Source organism: Jaculus jaculus, chromosome 1 (genome assembly GCF_020740685.1).
Source record: "Jaculus jaculus isolate mJacJac1 chromosome 1, mJacJac1.mat.Y.cur, whole genome shotgun sequence".
Taxonomy (NCBI): Eukaryota; Metazoa; Chordata; class Mammalia; order Rodentia; family Dipodidae; genus Jaculus; species Jaculus jaculus.
The window spans coordinates 20,416,379-20,439,089 of record NC_059102.1 but is presented as its reverse complement, the minus strand read 5'-3'; the positions used below and the strand labels follow the sequence as shown (position 1 = coordinate 20,439,089).

Below are 22,711 nucleotides of genomic sequence, written 5' to 3'. Positions count from 1 at the left end.
TGAGGGCAGGCTTATGGGTATTTTAGCCAGTGTCCCCTTGCCAGTGTTTGGCACACTCTCCTGTTGCTGTGGTCCTCCCAATGTTGGCCAGGGGGTGAGATCCACCCTCTGCTCATGTCATCATTTTCCCTGCCATCATGGAGCTTCCCCCTTGAGCCTGTAAGCCAAAATAAACCTTTTTTTTCCCCCACAAACTGCTCTTGGTTGGGTGATTTTTGCCAGCAATGCGAACCTGACTGCAACATCCTGCTGCCACTGCATGATGCATGTCATCGACCACAGGGTCTTATTATCTCCTTATGGGGATCATACAATAGGTTGGGCAATGGCCTGTATTGTTTTGGGGGGTATTGCACACAGCTTCACATTGCTAGGATGAACATGCAAACCAGACAGAGTTTTATGGGAGGGAAGGATTTATTTCAAGCTTACAGAATCCAGGAGAAGTTCGATTCATGGTGGAAGAAGCTGGCTCCCATTCATAAATCCAAGTGGAGAAAGAAACCATCGCCAGCCAGCAAACACCAAAGAGCAGCAAGCACAAACCTACAGCAAGCAGGAGCGCCCAGAGCTCAGACCTCAGACCTCTCTGCATACCTCTGGGCTGGATCCAAAAATCTGCCCCCAGTGACACCTCCTCCAGCCAGGTGGCTAAAGACCTAAGTTAACAACTTCTTGTTTTGTTTTTTTTTGAGGTAGGGTCTCACTCTAGCCCAGGCTGACCTGGAATTCACTATGGAGTCTCAGGGTGGCCTCGAACTCACGGCAATCCTCCTACCTCTGCCTCCTGGGTGCTGGGATTAAAGGCATGCGCCACCACACCCGGCGTCTAAGTTAACAATTTTTAATAAAACACCAGGGTCTATGGGAGACACATTCAAACAACCACGGGGGAGGGGGGCTCCATGACCAACAGCTCACTGGGAGGTATTATACTCTTAACTTCTGGAAGCAGCATGATTTACCCTCATAGGGAGTTTCTGCCCTAACTAGGGGTCTCTTTTTCTTAATTATATTTTTAAATTAGTTAAGAAGTGGGTTTCTCTCTGACTTTTTCATAGCATCTTAAGTTTTGATTAACCTTTCCCTGGTCCAGTTCCCTTCCCTGACCCTGTTTTAAATTTTCTAACCCAGGTATTCTGTTCCTCCTAACAACACTCCCCTTAGTATCTACCCTGGCAGCTGACTCACAGCTCCTTTCTAGCTTTCTAGTCTCTACTGACTCTTACTTGCATACAGATCTAAAAATCTGAAGTTAGGATACACAAATAAGAAAGGACGTGGGAATCACTACTTTTTTCTTAAAAAAAAATTTATTTATTTATTTGAGAGCGACAGAGAAAGAGGCAGAGAGGTAGAGAGAAAGGGCACGCCAGGGCCTCCAGCCACTGCAAACTAACTCCATATGCATGTGCCCCCTTGTGCATCTGGATGATGTGGGTCCTGGGGAATCGAGCCTTGAACTGGGGTCCTTAGGCTTCACAGGCAAGCGCTTAACCACTAAGCCATCTCTCCAGCCCCAGTCACTATTCTTGACTGATTAAATGGATATGCTGTGCTGGTCAAAGTACACCCTACATATTTATATTAGGTTTATTCCCATTTATTAGTGCTGATGGTCAGAGAAGATTTGCACGAGGGCACCCAGACACTGCAAATGAATTCCAGGTGCATGTGCCACCTTGTGTATCTGGCTTATGTGGGTCCTGGGGAATCGAACCTGGGTCCTTTGGCTTTTCAGGCAATCGCATTAACAGCCCACTTAAAAAAAATATTTTCTTTTGATTTGTTAGACAGACAGGCAGAGAGAGAATGTGAGGATGTTTTCAACACAACATCAAAAATGTGATCCATGGAAAATAATTAAAAACTGGACTTCAATTAAAATTAAAAACTTCTAGAAAACAGTTAAAATTTTCATGATGTGAAAAATGCTGTCAGAAGAATTAGAAGACAGCACAGGATAATCAGAAGCAAATATATCAGATAATAAAAGATATACAAATAAGTCTTAAAATTCAACACTATAAAAATGAAAATCCTGGGGTGGAGAGATGGCTTAGCGGTTAAGTGCTTGCCTGTGAAGCCTAAGGACCCCGATTCGAGGCTCGGTTCCCCAGGTCCCATGTTAGCCAGATGCACAAGGGGGCGCACGCATCTGGAGTTCGTTTGCAGAGGCTGGAAGCCCTGGCACGCCCATTCTCTCTCTCTCCCTCTATCTGTCTTTCTCCCTGTGTCTGTCACTCTCAATTAAATAAATAAAAAATTAAAAAAAAAATGAAAATCCTGGGGCTGGAAAAATAGCTCAGTTGATAAAGTGCTTGCCTTGCAAGTATGAGACTCTAAGTTCAATATACAGCACTTACTTAAAAAGGTTGGGCATGATGGCATACATGCTTATAATCCCAGTGCGGGGGAAGCACAGAAAACAGGAGATCTCTGGGGCTCATTGGCTTCTCAATGTAGCCTAATTTGTGAGCTCTAGACCAATGAGAGATCCTGTCTCAAAAACAAAAACAAAAAAGGTGGACACCCAAAGTTGTTCTTTGGTTTCGCCTGTATATCCACAAATGTGCACCTGCACATACATGAAGTTGCACACAAACACATGCATTAAGAAAAGGTGGGGGGGATGCTGGAGAGATGGCTTAGTGGTTAAGTGCTTGCCTGTGAAGCCTAAGGATCCCAGTTCAAGGCTAGATTCCCCGTGACCCACGTTAGCCAGATGCACAAGGGGTTACATATGTCTGGAGTTCATTTGCAGTGGCTGGAAGCCTTGGCGCAACCATTCTCTCTCTCCCTCTTTGTCTATCGCTCTCACATAAATAAATAAAAGTAAACAAAAAATATTTTTAAAAAGGAGGGGCTGGAGAGATGGCTCGGCAGTTAAAGCATTTGCCTGCAAACTCTAATGACCTGGGTTCAGTTCTCCAATACCCATGTAAAGCCAGATGTACAAGGGTGCATGCATCAGCTGGAGGCCCTGGCTCACCGGTTCTCTCTCTCCCTCTCTCTTCTATCTATGCTTGCAAATAAATAAAACTTAAAAAAAAAAAAAAAAAAAAGGAAAATGAGGGCTGGGGAGATGGCTTAGCGGTTGAGGAGCTTGCCTAATGAAGCCAAAGGACCCAGGTTTGATTCCCCAGTAGCCATGTAAGCCAGATGCACAAGGGGGCGCATGCATCTGTAGTTTGTTTACAGTGGTTAGAGGCCCTGGTGTGCCCATTCTCTATCTGCCCCTCTCTCTCTCACTCCTAAAAACAAAGTCTATAAAAAAAGAAAACATCAACATAGTAGAAAATTTTATATTTTTATTTAAGAATACATATAACATAAAATTTTTATCTTTTTTTGTTGCTGGTTTTTTTTTTTTGAGGCACGGTCTCACTCTAGCCCAGGCTGATTCACTCTAGTCCCAGGCCAGCCTGGAACTCATAGAAATCCTCTTATTTTTGCCTCCAGAGTTCAGGGAATAAAGGCATGTGCTACCATGCCTATCTTCATAATTTTAAAGTTACAAAAGTATATATATGATGCTTTCAATAGAGTTGATCCCATTATCTTGAATTCTTTTGGACCCTCAATCTTTTCCCTTTCCTAAAGCTTCATATAGAATACAACTGCCTCCAAGGAACAACAGGTTAAGTTAAGGAGTTGAGGGAGACCATTTTCAGGTATTTTCAACGATGCTAAGAGGAATATGGTATCACGAATATATTATTCAAACAAATGAAACACTATGTGATCTTGATGTCAAACAAGTTTCATATCACTATAGATTTCCATAGGAACAAGCCACCCCATGGTACTGCAGGAGACTGATTCCTCCACGGCATTATCAGTACCCAGCTTCCAGTCTCCACTCTTTGAAGTGTCGCTCCATAGTTCTCCGAGACTTCAGTGTGCCCACGTTTACAACAGGGATGATTTTCTGGGGCTTCAGCCACTGGACGAAGCGTTTCATCTCCAGGTAGCTGCTGTGCTCACTGTAAGGAATCCCTGCAAGAACACAGTGAAGACATTATCAACTAAAACCGAGCTAACAGAAATAATCCCCAGGTTCAAAGTCAAGTAACAAAAGCCATCTGGAGTATGCTGTTTAGTAATTCTTTGGTGCTTTGCTCTGATAATAAAATTTATGAGTAATAACGATTAAGACATTAACACAATATAAAATTCAGGACACTAAAAACTGTTATTTTTCTATGTATACTTAATAACATGCATTTCTAACAAATCCTATTTACTTGGGTTTTTAAAAGTTACTTTTAAGTAATTCTTAAACATACTCAGCTGTAGATTTCAGGAAATTCTGGAAGAGATAGGAGTAAAGTGAAGAATGACAAGCAGGAGACTTGATTTCTATAGCAAGTAAGTATTAACAAAAAATAAAATCGTAAACATCCCTTTATCTTGCTTCTTATAGTTCAAATAGAGGAAGGTTGGAAGGGTATAAAACCACAGCATTTTTCCTTTCAAGTAATTCTGTAATTTCCTCTAAATTCCACCGATTACGAAAATGCAGGGACTTCTTAGTCAATATCAAAATCTGTTTGCTTTCATATCTGTTTACAAGGGACTAGATAGAGGATTAGAGTTGTGGAAAGATTACTTTTTTTGGTGCCTATTTTTCTTAAATTCTCATTCAAAAGCAGTTTTTAGATATGTAAAGCAACTATACATTTAAAAGAAGATATTTTCATAAGCGTACCATATATTGAAATGCTTCCTTTGGTCTGGGGAGTAACATCTGCCATACTAGTTAACTTGTTCGAGTGCGTCCATCCCGTGGGTCGAAAAGCAATAATCTGATTGTATTTCCCACCACACTTCTTCAAATGACTTTGTAAGCACTGTTAAATAAAAATAGCACACCGATTTAACAGAGACCAGCTATGAGGAATTAAATGGAATGATTAAAGATGTTCCAAGGATATAGTAATGGTGAGTTTTCAGTTGTTAAGATTAGCTTGCAACAAACAATTTAGTGCTAAGGTCCTAAAGAAGTAAATACAAGAAAGCTCTTCTCCTTTGCTTTCCTAAACAAGCTAAGGTACTGTCTGGAAAAAAAAAATGATAAAGCAACTTGAAATGTAAGTAACCATATACAAATGACCATTCAGCGGGCACAAAAATGTTTCTCCAAATCCTATCCTCAGGACAGTAACATTAGTATGGTAAATATCACTGCAAACATAACTGCATACATAAAACCTGTCAGGACTGACAAAGTGGTTTCATAAGACAGGCACTATACTTGACCGCTACTCGTGATGAAGCTGTACGATAGCCCTCTTTACCCCGCAGACACGAGCTAGAGTCGTTGTCAGAGTCTTTATGCCACTGTAGTTGGGAGGAATATGCTTCTCATGTAAGTCTTTAAATAAAAGTACTTTTATTGATTTGTGAGCAGAGAGGGTTGGGGAGAATGGGCCACTAAAAATGAACTCCAGATATGTGCATCTGGCTTTGTGAGGGTACTAGGGAAATCAAACCTGGGCTGGCAGACTTTACAAGTAAGAACCTTTAACTGCTGAGCCATCTCCACAGCCTGTATATCTTGACTAAAACAGATCTTTTCCAGTAAATATCATGTGGTGAAACTCAGAAATTTAATTATCAAAGTGCAATCCTTGAAAGATGGGAGAAATTTAGATGAAGATTATATAGTGGCATGAGGGATTAAAAAAAAAAAACAACTAATACTTTTTGGTTTTAAAACTAAATCTAGAATTTCAAAGGTTTAGATAAATTAATAAAATTCACTTCAATGATAAATATCAATCCCCTGATTTCTTTTTTCTATGAGAACAAAGCCTTTTGTTATTTTGAAGTAAATACTAGAGTAGCTATCATGACAAAGCCGTATTTCTGGGCTAACCAGACCACTCATGGGGTAGGGTGCTTGCCTCATGAGCACGAGGCCCTGATGTTGATCCCTAGAACCTACACAAATGCCAAGTGAGGTAGCATGCCCATAACACCAGCAATGGAAGGTGGAAACAGGGAGACCACCAGAGTTGCTGGCTAGTTAGTCTAGCCTAACTAGTGAGCTTCGGGCCAGTGTGAGGCCCTGTCTCCAAAAGAGGCAGACGGGGGCTGGAAGGATGGCTTAGCCGTTAGGGCATTTCCCTGCAAGGCCAAAGGACCCAGATTCAATTCCCCATTAGCCAGATATACAAGGGAGGGCATGCAGGTCCTGGTGCACCCATTCTCTCTCTCTGTTAAATAATAATATATATGTATGCATATATATATATATATTTTTTTTTTTTTCAACAGTGTACTGCAGGAAGACACCTGAGGCTGTCCTCTGGCACGCACACGCACACACACACACACACACACACTTGTGCACATGCACTAGCATGCATTCATACACACACCACACACAATATTTTTAAAAAAGAAATCTTTTTAAATTTAATTTTTATTAACATTTTCCATGATTATAAAAAAATTCCCATGGTAATACCCTCTCCCCCCACACTTTCCCCTTTGGCATTCCAGTAAGAAACCTTTATTCTAATGATGAATAAGTAGATTTGAGGATGTTGGAGGTTAAAAAGCTGTATTACAAACCAACTCTATGCTCTTCAAAGGTTGAAGTTACAGATATATAACTAAGCTTCCATTATAACATCCATGGTATTACAAATTTCAAAGTGTTTTTTTTCTTTCTTTCTTTTTTTTTTTTTTTTTTTTTTTTTTTTTTGGTTTTTCGAGGTAGGGTTTTACTCTAGCTCAGGCTGACCTGGAATTCACTATGTAATCTCAGGGTGGCCTCGAACTCATGGTGATCCTCCTACCTCTGCCTCCCAAGTGCTGGGATTAAAGGCGTAGCCACCACGACTGGCACAAATTTCAAAGTTTTTCAAAAATATTTTATTATTTGAGAAAGGAAGGCAGAGAGAGAGAGAGAGAGAGAGAGAGTTCAGATAGAGACACAGAATGGGTACACCAGAGCCTCTAGCCACTGCAAATGAACTCCAGATGCATGTGCCACCCAGTGCATCTAGCTGTACATGTGTCCTGGGGAACTGAACCAAAGTCCTTTGGCTTTGAAGGCAAACGTCTTAACCACTAAGCCATCACTCCAGCCCCAGTTTCCAGGTTTGTGTTTTGGTTATTTTCTTAATGACTATGTAATTACAGTGTAGTCCCGTACGTCAGAGTTCAGTTTTCCATATGCATTACCACCCAACCATTCCTACTTGTCCATCAAAACTACCCCGAAGAATTCCGTGAGTAGAATCATCATGTGGTACAAGTTAGTGTCACAAATACAAGTACTTGATGTCACCTAAGTCAAACGTGCAGGAAGACTGCCAACAGCTAGTAGATGAACTTTGGTGACAAACTCCAAGGGCTTTCATGAGGACACTTACTATAAACACCTTCGTCAACACAAACCCCTGATCTAGGACTGCCTCCCGGTGTTAATCACAGAGCACCTGTAAGACCTTGAGATGATCCGCACAGAGTGAATCAGTTATTATTTACAGCATTTCAAAGACTGAATGATGCCCGAGACACCCTGAAAACAATCTGGATTATCATTTTGATTTTTTTCTTTTACAAAAACTCATTGCTCCTGATGCAATAAAGCCATTTTTGGTTGGTAAAATGGGGCATCAACTACTAAGATACTATATGACATGATAATTAGCAGCTTCTACTCTGTGTCTTAAGAAAGAATGCTTCAGAAACATCAATACCTGCTCAGGAGGGAGGGAAAGATGGCTGGAGGCAATACCAATAAACACGCGTTCCAGGTCCTCACAGGCGTTATCAGAGCAGCGGAAAGAGGTGCAGACCTCAGTCACAGCCCAGCTTGCTATCAGTCAGCCCGTCTTTGGTCACTGCTTTTTCAAGGACATTAGCCAAACAAACACCCTCAGAATTTGAATTCTTCTAAGTAAAAAAAAAAATGTACTTGGGTTTGCAGTTTCCTGAAGATTAACTTCTATTTAAGTTTGGATTTACAAAAATATTATCTCTAAAAGAAGGCCGTATGCATCAGAAAACACAGCTTGAGAAGCTGTGGGTTGTGAGGTTGTGAGAACAAGAGGTGACCCCTCTTCCTATGTAAGGTTCATGAATGCTGCTCAGAAACCTTCCTTCATCAGTTACTTTCTTATCTCCCTAACATCCACCCAGAACACAAAACTTCTCATTTCCATGATGAAACAAATCCCTTTCTCTGTGCCTGGCTCTGACCATCAACATTAGCGGTTCCTCTTAACAGCCATGCTCTGTCCTCTGGTCTCTATCTCCTTACTTCTCCTTTATTTATGCTTTTTGTTTTCTTCTGGCCTTCAAGTCTTTTAAGTGCTTAATTAAGCAGTTTGTAGTATATTTAAAAAGTCATCACAGGGCTGGAGAGATGGTTGAGCAGTTTAAGGTGTTTGCCTACAAAGCCAAAGGACCTAGGTTTAATAACCCAGGATCCATGTAAGCCAGATGCACAAGGGGCCCATGTATCTGGAGTTCATTTGCAGTGGCTAGATAGAGGCCCTGGCATGTCCATTTTCTCTGTCTGTTTCTCTCTCTTTCTCTGCTTGCAAATAAATTAAATTTAAGAAAGGGATTGCTTAATGGTTAAGATGCTTGCCTGCAAAGCCAAAGGACCCGGGTTCCATTCCCTAGGACCCACATTGCCCAGATGTACAAGGGGCGCAACCATCTGGACTTCGTTTGCAGTAGCTGGAAGCCCTGGTGCACCCATTCTCTCTCTCTCTCCCACCTCTTTCTCTGTCAAATAAATAAATAAAAATAAAATATTTTTTAAAAGACAATGATCTTTAAAATTTTTTTAAAAGTCATCACTATTAATTCTAGAACATTTATATTACCTCCAAAACAAACCAGCACCATCACTCTCCACTACCTTTCCCTAGCAACAACTTACTGTCTGTCTCTGCATTGACATACTCTGATGATCTATATGAATTGAAACATATCATGTAGAGCCTCTTGTGTCTGGTTCTTTCACCTGACACAATGTTCCCATATTTATCATACTGTAATATGAATTAGTATTTATCCTCTATACTAACTGGGTACCTCCTGAATTTAAAATATCTTTGCTAGTCTGACTGGCTTTTCAAAGTAGGATCTCACTGTAGCCCAGGCTGAACTGGAATTCATTATGTAATCTCAGGGTGGCCTTGAGCTCAGTGATCCTCTTATCTGTTGCCCTGAGTGCTGGGATTAAGGCATGCACCACCATGGCCAACCTTAAAATTTTTTTTTTTTTTTTTGTTTTTGAGGTAGTTTCTCACTCTAGCTCAGGCAGACCTGGAATTCACTGTGTAGTCTCAGGGCAGCCTCACACTCAAGGCAATCCTCCTACCTCTGCCTCCCAAGTGCTGGGATTAAAAGCATGTGCCACCATGCCTGGCTCAAAAAAATTTTATTTATTTATTTGCGGGAAGAGAATGAGAGAGAGAGAGAATATGAGAGAAAGAGACACAGAGAATGGGTACACTGGGGCCTCTCACCATTGCAAACATACTGCAGATGCATGTTCCACTTTGTGCATCTGGTTTTATGTGACTACTGGGGAACAGAACCTGAGCCATCAAGCTTTGTGAGCAAGAGACTTTAACCACTTAGCCATCTCTCCAAACCACCAGCATCCTATTTTAAAAAGTTCTGAACAGGGCTGGAGGGATGGCTTAGTGGTTAAAGCATTTGCCTACAAAGCCAAAGGACCCAGGTTCAATTCCCCAGAACTCATATTAGCCAGATGCACAAGGGGGTGCATGTGTAAGGAGTTTTTTTGCAGTGGCTGGAGGCCCTGGCATGCCCATTCTCTCTCTCTCTACCCCCACTCTTTGCCAAATAAATAAAAATAAAATATTTTTTCAAAAAAGTTCTGAATAGCCAGGCATGGTGGCACAATGCCTTTAATCCCAGCACTTGGGAGACAAAGGTAGAAGGATCACCATGAGTTCAAGACCACCCTGAGACCACACAGTGAATTCCAGGTCAGCCTGGACTAGAGCGAGATACTACCTCAGATAACCAAAGTAAATAACCAGTCTGAGTAGGTATTTCAAGAACACGTTACCAAAAGCAAAACCACATTTCTTTGTCATTATGTTCCAAGTCACATTGAACATAGCTTGGAAATGTACCACTGCCAGGTGTTCAAATGTTAGGATATGTAATAAGCCTTAGCATATAAACACATGTGACATATAATCCATAACCCCAGTTACATATCAAATTTCATACCACTTGTGTTCCAGCTTATACCTTGGAATTAATGCTACAAGTTCTCAAGAGACACCTGCACAAATTCATTTAATCTCCAAAGGAAATAAGTTTTCAACATATGCCCCCCCCCAAAAAAATGAAAGAATAGATTTGAAGAAAAGTAAGAACTTAGAATTCCCCACAAACTTCCTCACTTATCTAGAAAGAACTAGAAAAGATCCTAATATGGAAAGGATCCAAATATGGAATGGCCAGAAATGGTACATACTTTGTTTTTGCTCCTTCTGTATGTTGATTCACTAGTTCCTAAAGTCCTGATGGTATATGATTTACTCCACAGAGGTGCACACGCAGGCAAGCTAAAAACACTTAATATTCTTTTTGAAAGATTTTCTATGGCATATTTGAATATAGGTGACTCTATTATAATGGAATTCCTTGAAGTTATAGTGAAGAAAAATGAGATTCCAGCTAACAATCACCAGATTCCCTTCACTGACTCATCCCTTAAGACACACATCTTGAACACTTACCTTAAAATTAATCTGCATCATTGGGAGAAGGTGAACCACAGTATTGCACATGTCTGTAGTGATGAGGGAATTAATTTCTGGAATGTTGAGGTACTGTAATGTTTTATATTTTTCTTGGGACATGCCAACTTTTGAGCCCAAAACATCAGCTATGGCTGTGAGTAAAGCAAAAAATTAAAGATATTAAAATTATGGCTTGTGAAAAAAAGCAGTAAAGTTATAACACATTCAAGTTTTAAAGTAAGAATTTACCAATTAAAAATATTCACACTTTTACTTCAAAGGCAATATTGGATCATTTCAGGAAATAAATATCAACTGTAAGAGTAGAGACTGAAAGGGCTTTAGGCAAAAATAATCTGATGTTTATAATATATTAATGTAAATTAGATACAGCTGCCACCCACCTAGGAAGACTTTCTCTTTTCCAATACAATAGGTGCCACAGACAACAAGAGCGTGTGGGTTTAGAGTTACGGCCTCAAAGGCAGTGTTGATGGCAAACTGGATAACCTCTTGCTGAGATGGAAAGGTATATTCTGGGCTGCAATATCTGTGACATCGAAATACATACTGATTAAGAAAACAAGCTGTAGCAAGTGACTAACAACAGTAGTAAAATGTGCTAAACTATAGCAGGGATCACACTGCCTGCAGTTAAAGTGTTTTCAGTTACTGCTAATTTATGATGGAATTATAGGGGGTTTTGGCTTGTTTGTTTTTGTTTTTGTTTTTGTTTTGTTTTTCAAGGTAGGGTCTCACTCTAGCCCAGGCTGACCTGGAATCTCAGGGTGTCCTCGAACTCACAACAATCCTCTTACCTCTGCCTCCCAAGTGCTGGGATTAAAGGTGTGTGTCACCACACCCAGTGAATAATAGGTTTTAACATATCTTTTGAACTGTATTTCTTTTATCACCCTCAAAGAAACTGTCTTTTTTTTTTTTTTGGTTTTTCGAGGTAGGGTCTCACTGTGGCTCAGGCTGACCTGAAATTCACTATGTAGTCTCAGGGTGGCCTCGAACTCTCAGCAATCCTCCTACCTCTGCCTCCCGAGTGCTGGGATTAAAGGCGTGCACCACCACGCCCGGCGAAACTGTCTTTTTGACTTTTCTGTCCTACAAGAATATTTCTAGCTAGCTAGCTACTTTAGTTACAGATTATAATGTCAAAATCTTTGTTAATCCCAATTACTATCAAAGAAAATACAATTGACAGAGATTACATCTGGACTAAGCAGTCTGATTTAACACTTAAGATAATGAAACTAATCATGATTCAGTTAATACCCCCATGGGTCAGGCCTTCCCACAGTATTGCAGAAAAACAACAGACCCAGTGGGGCCTTACGTCAAAGCTCAACTCCTGGCTACTGTTCCACTGAGATGAAAAGGAAGCGCTGCTCCACTAAGACACAATAAACTACAAACATCAGATAAACATATTTCTCCCAACTTGCAAAATTGTTTTTGCTAGTCAACCACCAAGATAGAAGAAACTCAGACCTTTCTCCTATTAAAAGCCCACAAACAAATTCCAAATTGTATATAAACTAAAATTATATAATTTTCAAGAATATGTTTAAAGTACATAGAAAAGCATGGAAAATTTGTCACTGTGAGAAAACTAGATGGAGAAAGACCATCTTTTACTAAAATAGGCTATCCAAACCTACTATTTCTTAAAATATTTAATTTAATTATTTGATAGCATATCGATAAGGTTTTTAAATATATGTCACATTGTGGATTACAAATATATTCAATTATATCTGTCAGCCATACCTTACAAAAGCTAAGAATAAATGTAATTAAAACATGGTGGCTTGCCCCACTATTGTTTATATCACTGAATAATTCAAAGGTGTGATTTATAAATTACCTTTTGGAGAAAAGCACAAAGGCAGTTTTCTAACTCAAAACAAAACTGCCTCCTGGTCCATTTCTCCCCACAATTATACCCATCAAATTGTGTGGAATTATACATTTTGGAAGAAGGCTAAAGTAAAGCATGATTTCCTAAAGACTGTCCTCAAATTTTTCTTCCTCTTTTAAGTACTGGGCTTCTCCTATAAATGTTTTCAAAAGTAAACAAAAATTTAAGACATGTAATCCTAAATTCACCCTTCAGTGAGTAGATATATTCACAAGTAGCTTCCCTCGGATAAAACGTTTAAGTAACAATTAGCTATAAATCACAATTTTGGCTGTCTAAGAAAGTGATTACACTATCCAAAAAGTACAGAATAACAGCCATCATTAGCAAGGAAAGGAAGCAGCCCGCGAAAGTCTCTTACGTGGTGTCTAAGTAGAGCGTGTGGACTTTCTGGCCTGCAAGAAGAGAACGTTCCATGCTGGCGTCTGCTCGGAAATCGCCGGTGTGCAACAGGACAGCACCATTGGGAAGACAGAAAAGGATCATGGCAGCACCTGGACAGCTGGACACAAGCGTTTGCAGCAGTATTCGTAACACAGACAGAACATCTGAAGCAAGGAGACTTTTCCCTCAGTACCACTTATTTTAGTTGCCATACTTTATTAGCTGAGCACAGTGACCGTTATCCTACAGAGTACTGCATCTGGAGTTCGTTTGCAGTGGCTAGAGGTCCTGGCACACCCATTCTCTCCCTCAAATAAACACAATCTTTTAAAAATATTCAATAGGGGCTGGAGAGATGGCTTAGTGGTTAAGGTGTTTGCTTGCAAAGCCAAAGGATGCTGGTTCAACTCTCCAGGACCTACGTAAGCCAGGTGCACAAGGGGGCGCATGTGTATGAAGTTCATTTGCAGTGGCTGGAGGCCCTGGTGCACCCATTCTCTCCCCCCACCTCTTTCTCTCTCAAATAAATAAATAAATATGTTTTAAAAATATTCAATAGAAATGGGTTAGACAAGCAGGATGTCTCTGCATTTAACTTTGGATATTGTAATGGAGAACATTATGCTTTCAAAAGTAGAGAAATGACTTAGGTTTAAGAAATATCAAGCACGCCAGCTTTAACAAAAAAGGTTCTCAAACAACCACAACATTAAGTTTCCTTCCAAATACTTTTAAAACCAGGCAGTTGCAAAGGCGGTTTTAATACTCACTGATTGGCATCCAGCAGAACGACTTTGACACCTTCTACTATGCATTCAGTGTCCATTGGCAACTGATGGACATACTGTTCTTGCATGTGAAGCTTGTTCTTCAACAGATTGCCAGTTATCTGCAAGACAGGAGGTGTCTATCACCAGTGCTCTAAATCACCAAATAAGGATTTTGTTTCCATGTACTTTAGAACCACAGCATCTTAATAATTTCGGTTTCCCTACTTCTCCACATGTATATCTCAACAGCAGGAAAGGCTTCCTAAGATAACTGCCTCTCTTCTGCTGGGACATTCACCCTGGCTCTCCCTTGACTCTGAAAAGCCCATCTTTCCCAGCAGGAAACACAACCAGTTCCTCTAGTCCCTGCCTGCTCCTATGGGCTCATCTCTGGCAATCTGGGTGCTGCCCACCACTACAGGTTTACCTCCTCTGCTTCCCCACGTCGGGTCCTAGCCATTCGGGATTTTCTGAAAGCCTGGGATGCACGCGATTTTGAGATGCCTGTGACTCTACCGAAACTCTGCTCTACCTCACCCATTCTCTTTTTCCTCTGTGTGGCTATGGAATCAAACAGACCTGCATGGGAAGTTTGCTCTGCCATTGCCCACTCTGCAAGCTGGGCCTCAGAGCTTCATTAAGGAAAAGAGGATACTTCCCGAATGCTATGAGGATTAACTCAAATTACAGCTAGAGCTCTAAGTGTTGGAAATTAAAATCCTCACCTTCTACTAATTAGTTCAAGGTATGGCTTTCACCATGAAACTGTAAACTCCATGTGTGACAAGGAAAGAATGCTTTCTCCCCAGTCTGAGGTGCTTTGGTTGCAATATTAGTCCCACTGGGAATAAGTGTGAGTGTTTCCCCTGGAAGCTATCCACTCCATAAAGCTGAGTATTTTGTTTTTATATCTATTTACGCACTAAAAGGAATGTTTACTGAATGAAACTTAAGCTTGATGGTACAGTATGAAATTGCTTAATGTTCTCATATAACAAAACGTATGTTAAAAGAAAACACACCAACAGATCATTACTTTTAAGAGTAGCTATTTGATTTTAGAAATCTGATGTGAAATCTGTTTTCTCCTATCTGTTCTAACATAATGATGGCTCTTAGATTTCCCACTGGTATTTTTTAACTAAGTTGCTATAAATTCACAGCATTCCACAATGTTGGAATTTGGAACACTAAAACTTACCTCACTACAATAAACTGGCCACGTGAAGTTTTTAGACAATCCGGCATAATGGTCAGAGTGGAAGTGGGTGAGGAAGTAGGCCGTGCAGCCCTCAATGACGCCGTACTGAAAAGCGTCCACAGTAAAGCCAGTCCCTGCAACGAGAAACGCCACAGCACCTGAGCCAGCAAGGTCGACACCTGACTGATTAAATACTGGCCCTCTCTGCTGTCTGCCTCTCATTTCCAAGCTAACTACAACTTCACTATTTACAGACACCAATTTACCAAATGGAGAAAGCCTGTGTCTGCTAAATATCTCAGTACAGAGACTTTTAATATTTGCGCCAAAATATTAACTAAAAAAATACTAAGCTACAAACCAATGGCTTCTTTGCTTTAACACTCTTGTGGTACTTAAGGAGCAGCAGAAACCTTACCTTCTACAGAGCAGTGAAAGGGAATGGTTTTACGCAAACTTCAAAAGGATGACTTCTCATGGGGGGCGGGGGTGAATACTGATATTCTCAGGAGGCAAAAAAAAAAAAAAAAAAAAAGCTTAGGGGCTAAATAATTTACAGACATTTACAAGTCTCCAAAGGGCCATAGTAAAATAAACAGTACATCTACAGCCCTTGGATCTCATTACAGGCTGAGGGAGGAGGATGGAAAACAAGAAAAAAATTGCCTAAAAAGTTTCCCTAGGGGAGCAATACTGAAAAGTTGTTGAGAAATCCTGTTCTAAGCTGTGTTTCTCAAAGAAATAGCCAACTGTGCTGACAGGCAGTGTGCAAGGAACTAAGCTCTATCGACACGTGGTGGGCCTCGAGTCCACGGCTGACAGTTAGAAAGAGGACTTGTGCTGTGCACTACACAAATAGTGTGAACAAATTATACATTTGGGACCAGTAAAACACATACAAAAATGCTTTATACTATATTTTGTTTGTTTTATTGTACATTCTAAGAAGAGTTACTCGTTTCTTTAGTAATAAAATTCATTCTGCTACACGCTTTTCTATGAAGGCGTGGGCAATTAGAATATGCAAAGGCAGAGACGGGAAGTTCTAATATCGTTTCAGAATGGTTGGCACATACTAAGATGGGCACAACCAGCTACGTTTCCCTTCTTTGACACTACTTACTGTCTTGTATTTCTCATAAGTGCTTCGACACCACCTTTTACATGTTACTTTCCCCCTTCCACAGTAAGCTGAGTTCTCGCCTGCTAATACACTGCACTTTCCTGAATCTGTACCTGATTAGTACTTGTGTAGACTGTTTAGTAACACTGCTGAGAATGGAGCAAAACACAAGCAACCAAAAAATTGTTTCATACACACCCACCCATGGACAATGACCATGAAGTTAATGCTCTGGTGACAAATGGAACAATGTTACTTCAGCTTACCAGGTATTTTCTTGTAGAATGGACAGGTCTTTCTTCTGAATTCTTCTGCATTAGATGACTCTGCATTTTGCATGCTTCCTCTCTGCACCCTGCCATGAGCAGATCTTCTGAAGACTTTGCTTTTACTGAAGCTGACTGTTCCCAGTTCCGAATGGTTAACAAGGTGACCTGACCTCTGACGTGCTCCTGCCTGCGGTGAGTTTGATTTTTTACATCTCTTTCTTTGACGCTGCGAGCTCTTACCAGTCAGCTCCACGGAGAGCTGATTCTCATTTAAATTGTTCATATCAACTTCTAAATCACTTAAGGATTTTTCTGCTTTCCTTTTGCCTGGCCGGGACATCTTTTTATTAGGACTTACTACTGGCACTAAGTTCACCCCTTCCCCCAGCGATTCCTCTGTTTGTCTTTTGGGTGGCAGTCCAAAATACACACCTATATCCATTTGCTTCATCACTTTGGGAGAAGGCTGGCTGGCACTGAGTTTAGGGCCAGTGGGTGATAGTTTCAAAGACTTAGCAAGGGAAGGGGTACCATTTGATACCTTTCTGCAGACACAGGCTGAGTTAGCCCTGTTGTTAGTGCACGCATTCTTACTTGGTAATTCTCTTGTTTGACTTCGCATTGGAGGCGGGCCCTCTTCCTCCCTTTCAAAGCGTTTTGACGCACTGCTCTTAAGTAATGGCAGAGAAACTTGATTGCAAACAGCTGATTCTTCAGTTACCTGTTTCTGCTTACTTGATGGAGATAAGTGAAGTTCCTTTGCCTCATCAGGTTTTGCTTTGCTGGTCTGATAATCTGAAGTAGCATATGCCCCCATGGATGAGAGCGAGAACAGAAGACCATCTGTTTGGGAGACCAGTTGAAATGAATCATTGAGAGCACTGCACCTACGCAATTCCTTACATTTGTCCTGCACTAAGAAGCTAGCCACTGCGGGGCTGCTTCCCTCTGGGTCCTTTGGCAAAGGACCGTGGCGTTCTTTAAGCATGGCAGGGCTGTCGTCATCTTCTTCTAGGCTGCCATCTTTAGAGCTTTGGGTCAAAAATAGCTCTTGTGAGTCATCCAGCTTTTCGTCTATATCATAAGTTTCTTCATCACTCTGCAGGGGAGAATAGGATATCTCACAGCTGCCAAAGTCATTTTCTGGCAACGGCAAATCGGTACATTGTGAGTTGCTTTGGCTGTCTAATTCTTCCTGGGCAAGAGGCAAACCGACTCCTACCAGTTTGTCTTCGATAACAAGTTCTGTAAATGGTAGAGCTGCTTGCGACATTTGAGTATTTGGAGAAGAAGGAATCTTTTTATTGATTTCAGTTGGAGGCTGAGATGTTGCTAGACGCCGTGTCACCAACAAGGAATCATCTGAAACCGTTTTTAAGTTCTCAATTTGTTTTGGATGCACAGACCATTTTTGCTCAAGTTTATAAGAAAAGTCTGGCTTAGATGCACTGAAACTCCCACCTGACGGGGGTGGTGGGCTGCTAAAAGGCTCATTGCTAGCCCTACTTTGAGCAAGCAGAAGGTGAGTGTATTTCTTATAATGAGAAGGAATTGTTGAGGTACATTGAAGACCATCAGGACACTCTGAAAATTTTAATAAGGAAAAAAAAGAAAGACAGGGTAAATGTTGACAGCTTTAGTCCTATAAGGTAACTTTTTTTTTTTTTCAAGGAAGGGTCTCGCTTTAGCCCAGGTTGACCTGGAATCACTACATAGTCTCAGGGTGGCCTCAAACTTACTGCAATCCTCCTACTTCTGCCTCCCAAGTGCTATAAAGTAGCTTCTAAGTAGAAACTCCTGGGTCCTCCTTTGAGGACTAAGACATTAGCTATTGATAACTGAGCTATAGATAACATTAGCTATTGATAACTGAACAATAGCTACTTAGATCAGCATTAAAATATCAATAATAGGGCTGGAGAGATGGCTTAGCGGTTAAGCGCTTGCCTGTGAAGCCTAAGGACCCCGGTTCTAGGCTCGGTTCCCCAGGTCCCACGTTAGCCAGATGCACAAGGGGCGCACGCGTCTGGAGTTCGTTTGCAGAGGCTGGAAGCCCTGGCGCGCCCATTCTCTCTCTTTCCCTCTATCTGTCTTTCTCTCTGTGTCTGTCGCTCTCAAATAAATAAATAAATAAATAAATAAAAATTTAAAAAAATATATCAATAATAAACCCAACATATTTTTCAAGATTCTATTTTAAACCATATATTTTAAAATTGCTTTCCTTTTTTTTTTTTTTTTTTGAGGCAACCCTACAGACTGCCTTTTTTTAATGTACAAAAGAGAAAGACAGAATTGGCACACCAGTGCTTCCAGCCACTGCAATCGAATTTCAGACACGTGCGCCCCCTTGTGCACATGTGCAACCTTGCATGCTTGCCTCACTGTGCATCTGGCTTACGTGGGACCTGTAGAGTCAAACATTAGTCCTTAGGCTTCACAGGCAAGTGCTTTAACTGTTAAGCCATCTTTCCAGCCCCAAAATTCTCAAAAAAAAAAAAAATTGTGATAACGTTTTGTGAGGTAATATCACACATTCTCCATATAGTTCAAGGGGACTTTTCCTCATGTCAAACATGACATTTATTTTAAAATATTGTTTAAAAACATTATTAACACATTATGAGAAACTTAATCATCTAAGACTCTGTCCCCTCTTCCTCTTTCTGTATATTTACATGAATACCAACATAATCCTATCTAGAAGCCAAAATGGTGCATAAATTTCTATATAATTCCAAAAAGGATTAAAAATTTGGAAAGTAGCTTAACTTTTATGAATCCTCATACATAACATGTCCATGTCACTTACCTTACATAGTTCTTGTGTATCTATGTCAAAACAGCCTGAAATTACTTAGCTTGTAAAGGCTCCATGAAAATCTGCTATACTTAGGGAATTTTATGCAGAGAAAATGCATGGAAACTTACTTCAGAATCATGTCACTGATGAGCACAATGCCTCATCTTTTGGTTTATGGCTTGCTGGTTTCACTGAACTGAAATGGCCTTAATACAGGCCTTTGGGACTGACGTGAATCTTCTCTTACCTGTGTCAAAGGCTGTTGGCGAATCTAAACATTCAAAAACGTGCCATCGAGGGGTTTGACCTAGCAATGAGGAAAAAGGCATCTGGCAGTTTGGACAGTATCCCTCATAAACTGGACGTATCTTTGGGGACACTTGCTTGCTTTTGTGAGTCCTACAGTGCTTTCTTGGTGTGGTCTCTTTGTCTTGGGACTGTTGAATACAATCTGTACTACTTGAATTCTGACTAGAATCTGCAAGCATCTGGCAGTCTGTCTCTCCCGGGCACATATCGCAATTCTTCGCTTTCTCTTTTTCTCCTATGGTTCTCTTTTTGTTTCTTTTTCGTTTTGACTGGTATTTTCCCTCTGTTGCTTTTCCAACAGATTCTGGAATATTTGCGGAGCCATTACTTGGAGGTACTGGTTTTGGTTGGCTTTTAGATTTATATTCCCAGATTTCTTCTTCCAAAAACGAGTCTTCTAACATGGCAAAATTAGTGTTTAGTTAGCATTGGTGTTTACTAAAATGAGTCCATTTGAAGCGGCACTTTAAAAAAAACTCATAATCATGCTAAGTTAGTGGAAATCAAAAGTTTTGGTAATTGCTATACTGGCACACTAAACAGCCCAATACCTGTGAGTATCTGCCATTCCATTTATACACAAGAAAATTAAGAGAACCTACAATGGGTATGTCAGTAAAGTTTTCTCTACATTGTAATACTATTTCATTGGCGGTATTTTCTCCTCATCTGGGACTTGGTTCATTAAAAAAAAAATTAAATACCGATAGGAGATATTTGTTTAAAAAAAAAAAAAGGTTTAACTGTTGCCACTACCCTCAGCTCTCTTTCCAGTGGATCAGTGTCCAACAACTCACACGTCCAGTCATACTAACTGGATCAGCAAGCTCTAATGGGCTATCTCAGGTTAAAACCAGTCACCCCATTAGCAAAGAGGTGCGTGGGTGGCTCCTGATCGGTGACTCGCGGCTAGGCAGCAAGTTCAGCGTGCTGAGTCAGTGCCGTCTCTCCAAGCCCTCCAGCACAGGTGCAAATCCTGCCCGGGGAACAAGAGTTCAGTTCAGATGCGCGAAGTCGCATTGAGGCCGCCCGCCGGACTTGCACACCGCACCACAGGCGGCGGGGGGGGGGGTCTGTCCTCTCTCCGCGGGTCTCCAGACAGAGGTCAAGGGCCAGAAGACCCCCACCGCTCTCTCCCTCCCCTCTAGGACTTGGGGCGTGGAGTGTCGGCACAGCTGGCACCCAACCAGTCCCCACCTGCAGACCCGGGGCCCGCCCTCCGAGGCCCCCCGCGCGCCGCCCGGAGCTGCAGCTGCATCCGCTCCTCCCCGCGCCCCCTCCGCACCCGCGGGGGCCAGCGATTCGCGCCCGCACTTTCGGCACACCCGGATTCACGCGACACGACGACCGTGACCAAATCAAAGCCTATAACCAGCCATTCCCCAGTTTAAAAAAAAAAAAAAAAGTCTTCTCTTTTGAGCACACACCGACCCGTTTACCTTTTGCACCTTGGCGGGAACCATCTCCCGCCTCTACCTCCCACTTCCCGGCCCCGTGCCGAATCGGCTGATGCCGTTCTAAAGTTGAGGAGGGTGTTTTGAAAAAAAAAAAAGTGCCTGTTTAATGTCTACGGATTCTTAAATGTGCTCTTTGCTCGAAAACCCGTCGGGCTGCCAGGAGAGGAGGTGAGGATGGGTCCCTCGGCCTTTCCGGAGCGAGGTCCCGGCGGCCTGGCCCCTGTGGAATCTGGCGCTGCGAACGTGCAGACTGGGCGGCGGCGACGGCGGCGGGGGAGCCGGGGAGGGGCGGGGTGCGCCGGGCCGTCTCGGAGTCCAATGACGCGCCCGGGAGCCGCGGCCTGGCCGACCTGGACTTCCGAACGTGGCCTTGGCCCGCAGAGGAGTGGCTGCGGGGCCCGCGGTGAGGCCCGAGGGCGGCCCGCGCTTCCGGCCCCCGAGCGCTCCCGCGCGGGCCTCGCTGCGGCGCGAGCATGGCGGCGCCCGGAGCCCGCGGCTGCAGCCTGTCGGGCCTGCTGCCCGCGCAGACCTCGCTCGAGTACGCCCTGCTGGACGCCGTCACCCAGCAGGAGAAGGTCGACCTGGTCTACCAGTACCTGCAGAAGGTGGACGGCTGGGAGCACGACCTGGCCGTGCCCGAGTTTCCGGAAGGTGAGAGGCTGGCGTCGGGGTGGGGGCCGCGCCCGCGCGCTCCTCCTCTCCCTCCATCCCTCCACTCCTCCTCTTCCTCCCCTTCCTCCATCCCTCCACTCCTCCTCTTCCTCCCCTTCCTCCATCCCTCCACTCCTCTTCCTCCCCTTACTCCATCCCTCCACTCCTCCTCTTCCTCCCCTTACTCCATCCCTCCACTCCTCTTCCTCCCCTTCCTCCATCCCTCCACTCCTCCTCTTCCTCCCCTTACTCCATCCCTCCACTCCTCTTCCTCCCCTTCCTCCATCCCTCCACTCCTGTTCCTCTACCACTCCTCCATTCCTCCTCCACTCCTCCTCTTCCTCCTCCACTCCTCCTCTTCCTCCACCACTCCTCCATTCCTCCTCCACTCCTCCTCTTCCTCCTCCACTCCTCCTCTTCCTCCTCCACTCCTCCTCTTCCTCCTCCACTCTTCCATTCCTCCTCCACTCCTCCTCTTCCTCCTCCACTCCTCCTCTTCCTCCTCCACTCTTCCATTCCTCCTCCACTCCTCCTCTTCCTCCTCCACTCCTCCTCTTCCTCCTCCACTCCTCCATTCCTCCTCCACTCCTCCATTCCTCCTCCACTCCTCCTCTTCCTCCTCCACTCTTCCACTCCTCCATTCCTCCTCCACTCCTCCTCTTCCTCCTCCACTCTTCCATTCCTCCTCCACTCCTCCATTCCTCCTCCACTCCTCCTCTTCCTCCTCCACTCTTCCATTCCTCCTCCATTCCTCCTCCACTCCTCCTCTTCCTCCTCCACTCCTCCTCTTCCTCCTCCACTCTTCCACTCCTCCATTCCTCCTCCGCTCCTCCTCTTCCTCCTCCACTCCTCCTCTTCCTCCTCCACTCCTCCTCTTCCTCCTCCACTCCTCCGTTCCTCCTCCACTCCTCCTCTTCCTCCTCCATACCTCCTCTTCCTCCTCCACTCCTCCATTCCTCCTCCATTCCTCCTCTTCCTCCTCCACTCCTCCTCTTCCTCCTCTACTCCTCCTCTACTCCTCCATTCCTCCTCCACTCCTCCTCTTCCTCCTCCA

The 22,711-nt window shown here is 42.9% G+C and overlaps 2 protein-coding genes across 5 annotated transcripts in view; one reads left to right on the top strand and one right to left on the bottom strand.

Moving 5' to 3' along the window:
* Positions 1 to 3,374: 3,374 nt before the first annotated feature.
* Positions 3,375 to 21,697, bottom strand: Dclre1a (DNA cross-link repair 1A). Of its 4 annotated transcripts, XM_045135573.1 has the most exons (11): positions 19,488 to 20,736; positions 16,435 to 18,021; positions 15,046 to 15,179; positions 13,845 to 13,963; positions 13,070 to 13,161; positions 11,989 to 11,996; positions 11,675 to 11,689; positions 11,165 to 11,330; positions 10,758 to 10,912; positions 4,712 to 4,853; positions 3,375 to 3,999 (listed from the first exon to the last, which is right to left on the bottom strand). In XM_045135573.1, the coding sequence occupies exons 1-11, from the start codon at positions 19,951 to 19,953 to the stop codon at positions 3,839 to 3,841; spliced, it is 3,045 nt and encodes a 1,014-aa protein (XP_044991508.1). In that variant the 5' UTR covers positions 19,954 to 20,736; the 3' UTR covers positions 3,375 to 3,838. The 4 variants fall into 4 exon arrangements, with proteins under 4 accessions (XP_044991508.1, XP_044991480.1, XP_044991488.1 ...); XM_045135545.1 differs by lacking the exons at positions 11,675 to 11,689; positions 11,989 to 11,996 and adding an exon at positions 21,603 to 21,697 and having other exon boundaries at positions 11,165 to 11,310; positions 13,052 to 13,192; positions 19,488 to 20,525; XM_045135553.1 differs by lacking the exons at positions 11,675 to 11,689; positions 11,989 to 11,996 and adding an exon at positions 20,989 to 21,042 and having other exon boundaries at positions 11,165 to 11,310; positions 13,052 to 13,192; positions 19,488 to 20,525.
* The window catches only part of Nhlrc2 (NHL repeat containing 2), a 60,000-nt gene continuing 58,768 nt past the window's right edge, over positions 21,480 to 22,711 (top strand). The window contains exon 1 of the mRNA XM_045135588.1: positions 21,480 to 21,657. Within this exon, the coding sequence (XP_044991523.1) occupies positions 21,480 to 21,657 (178 nt within the window). The remainder of the gene's footprint in view (positions 21,658 to 22,711) is intronic.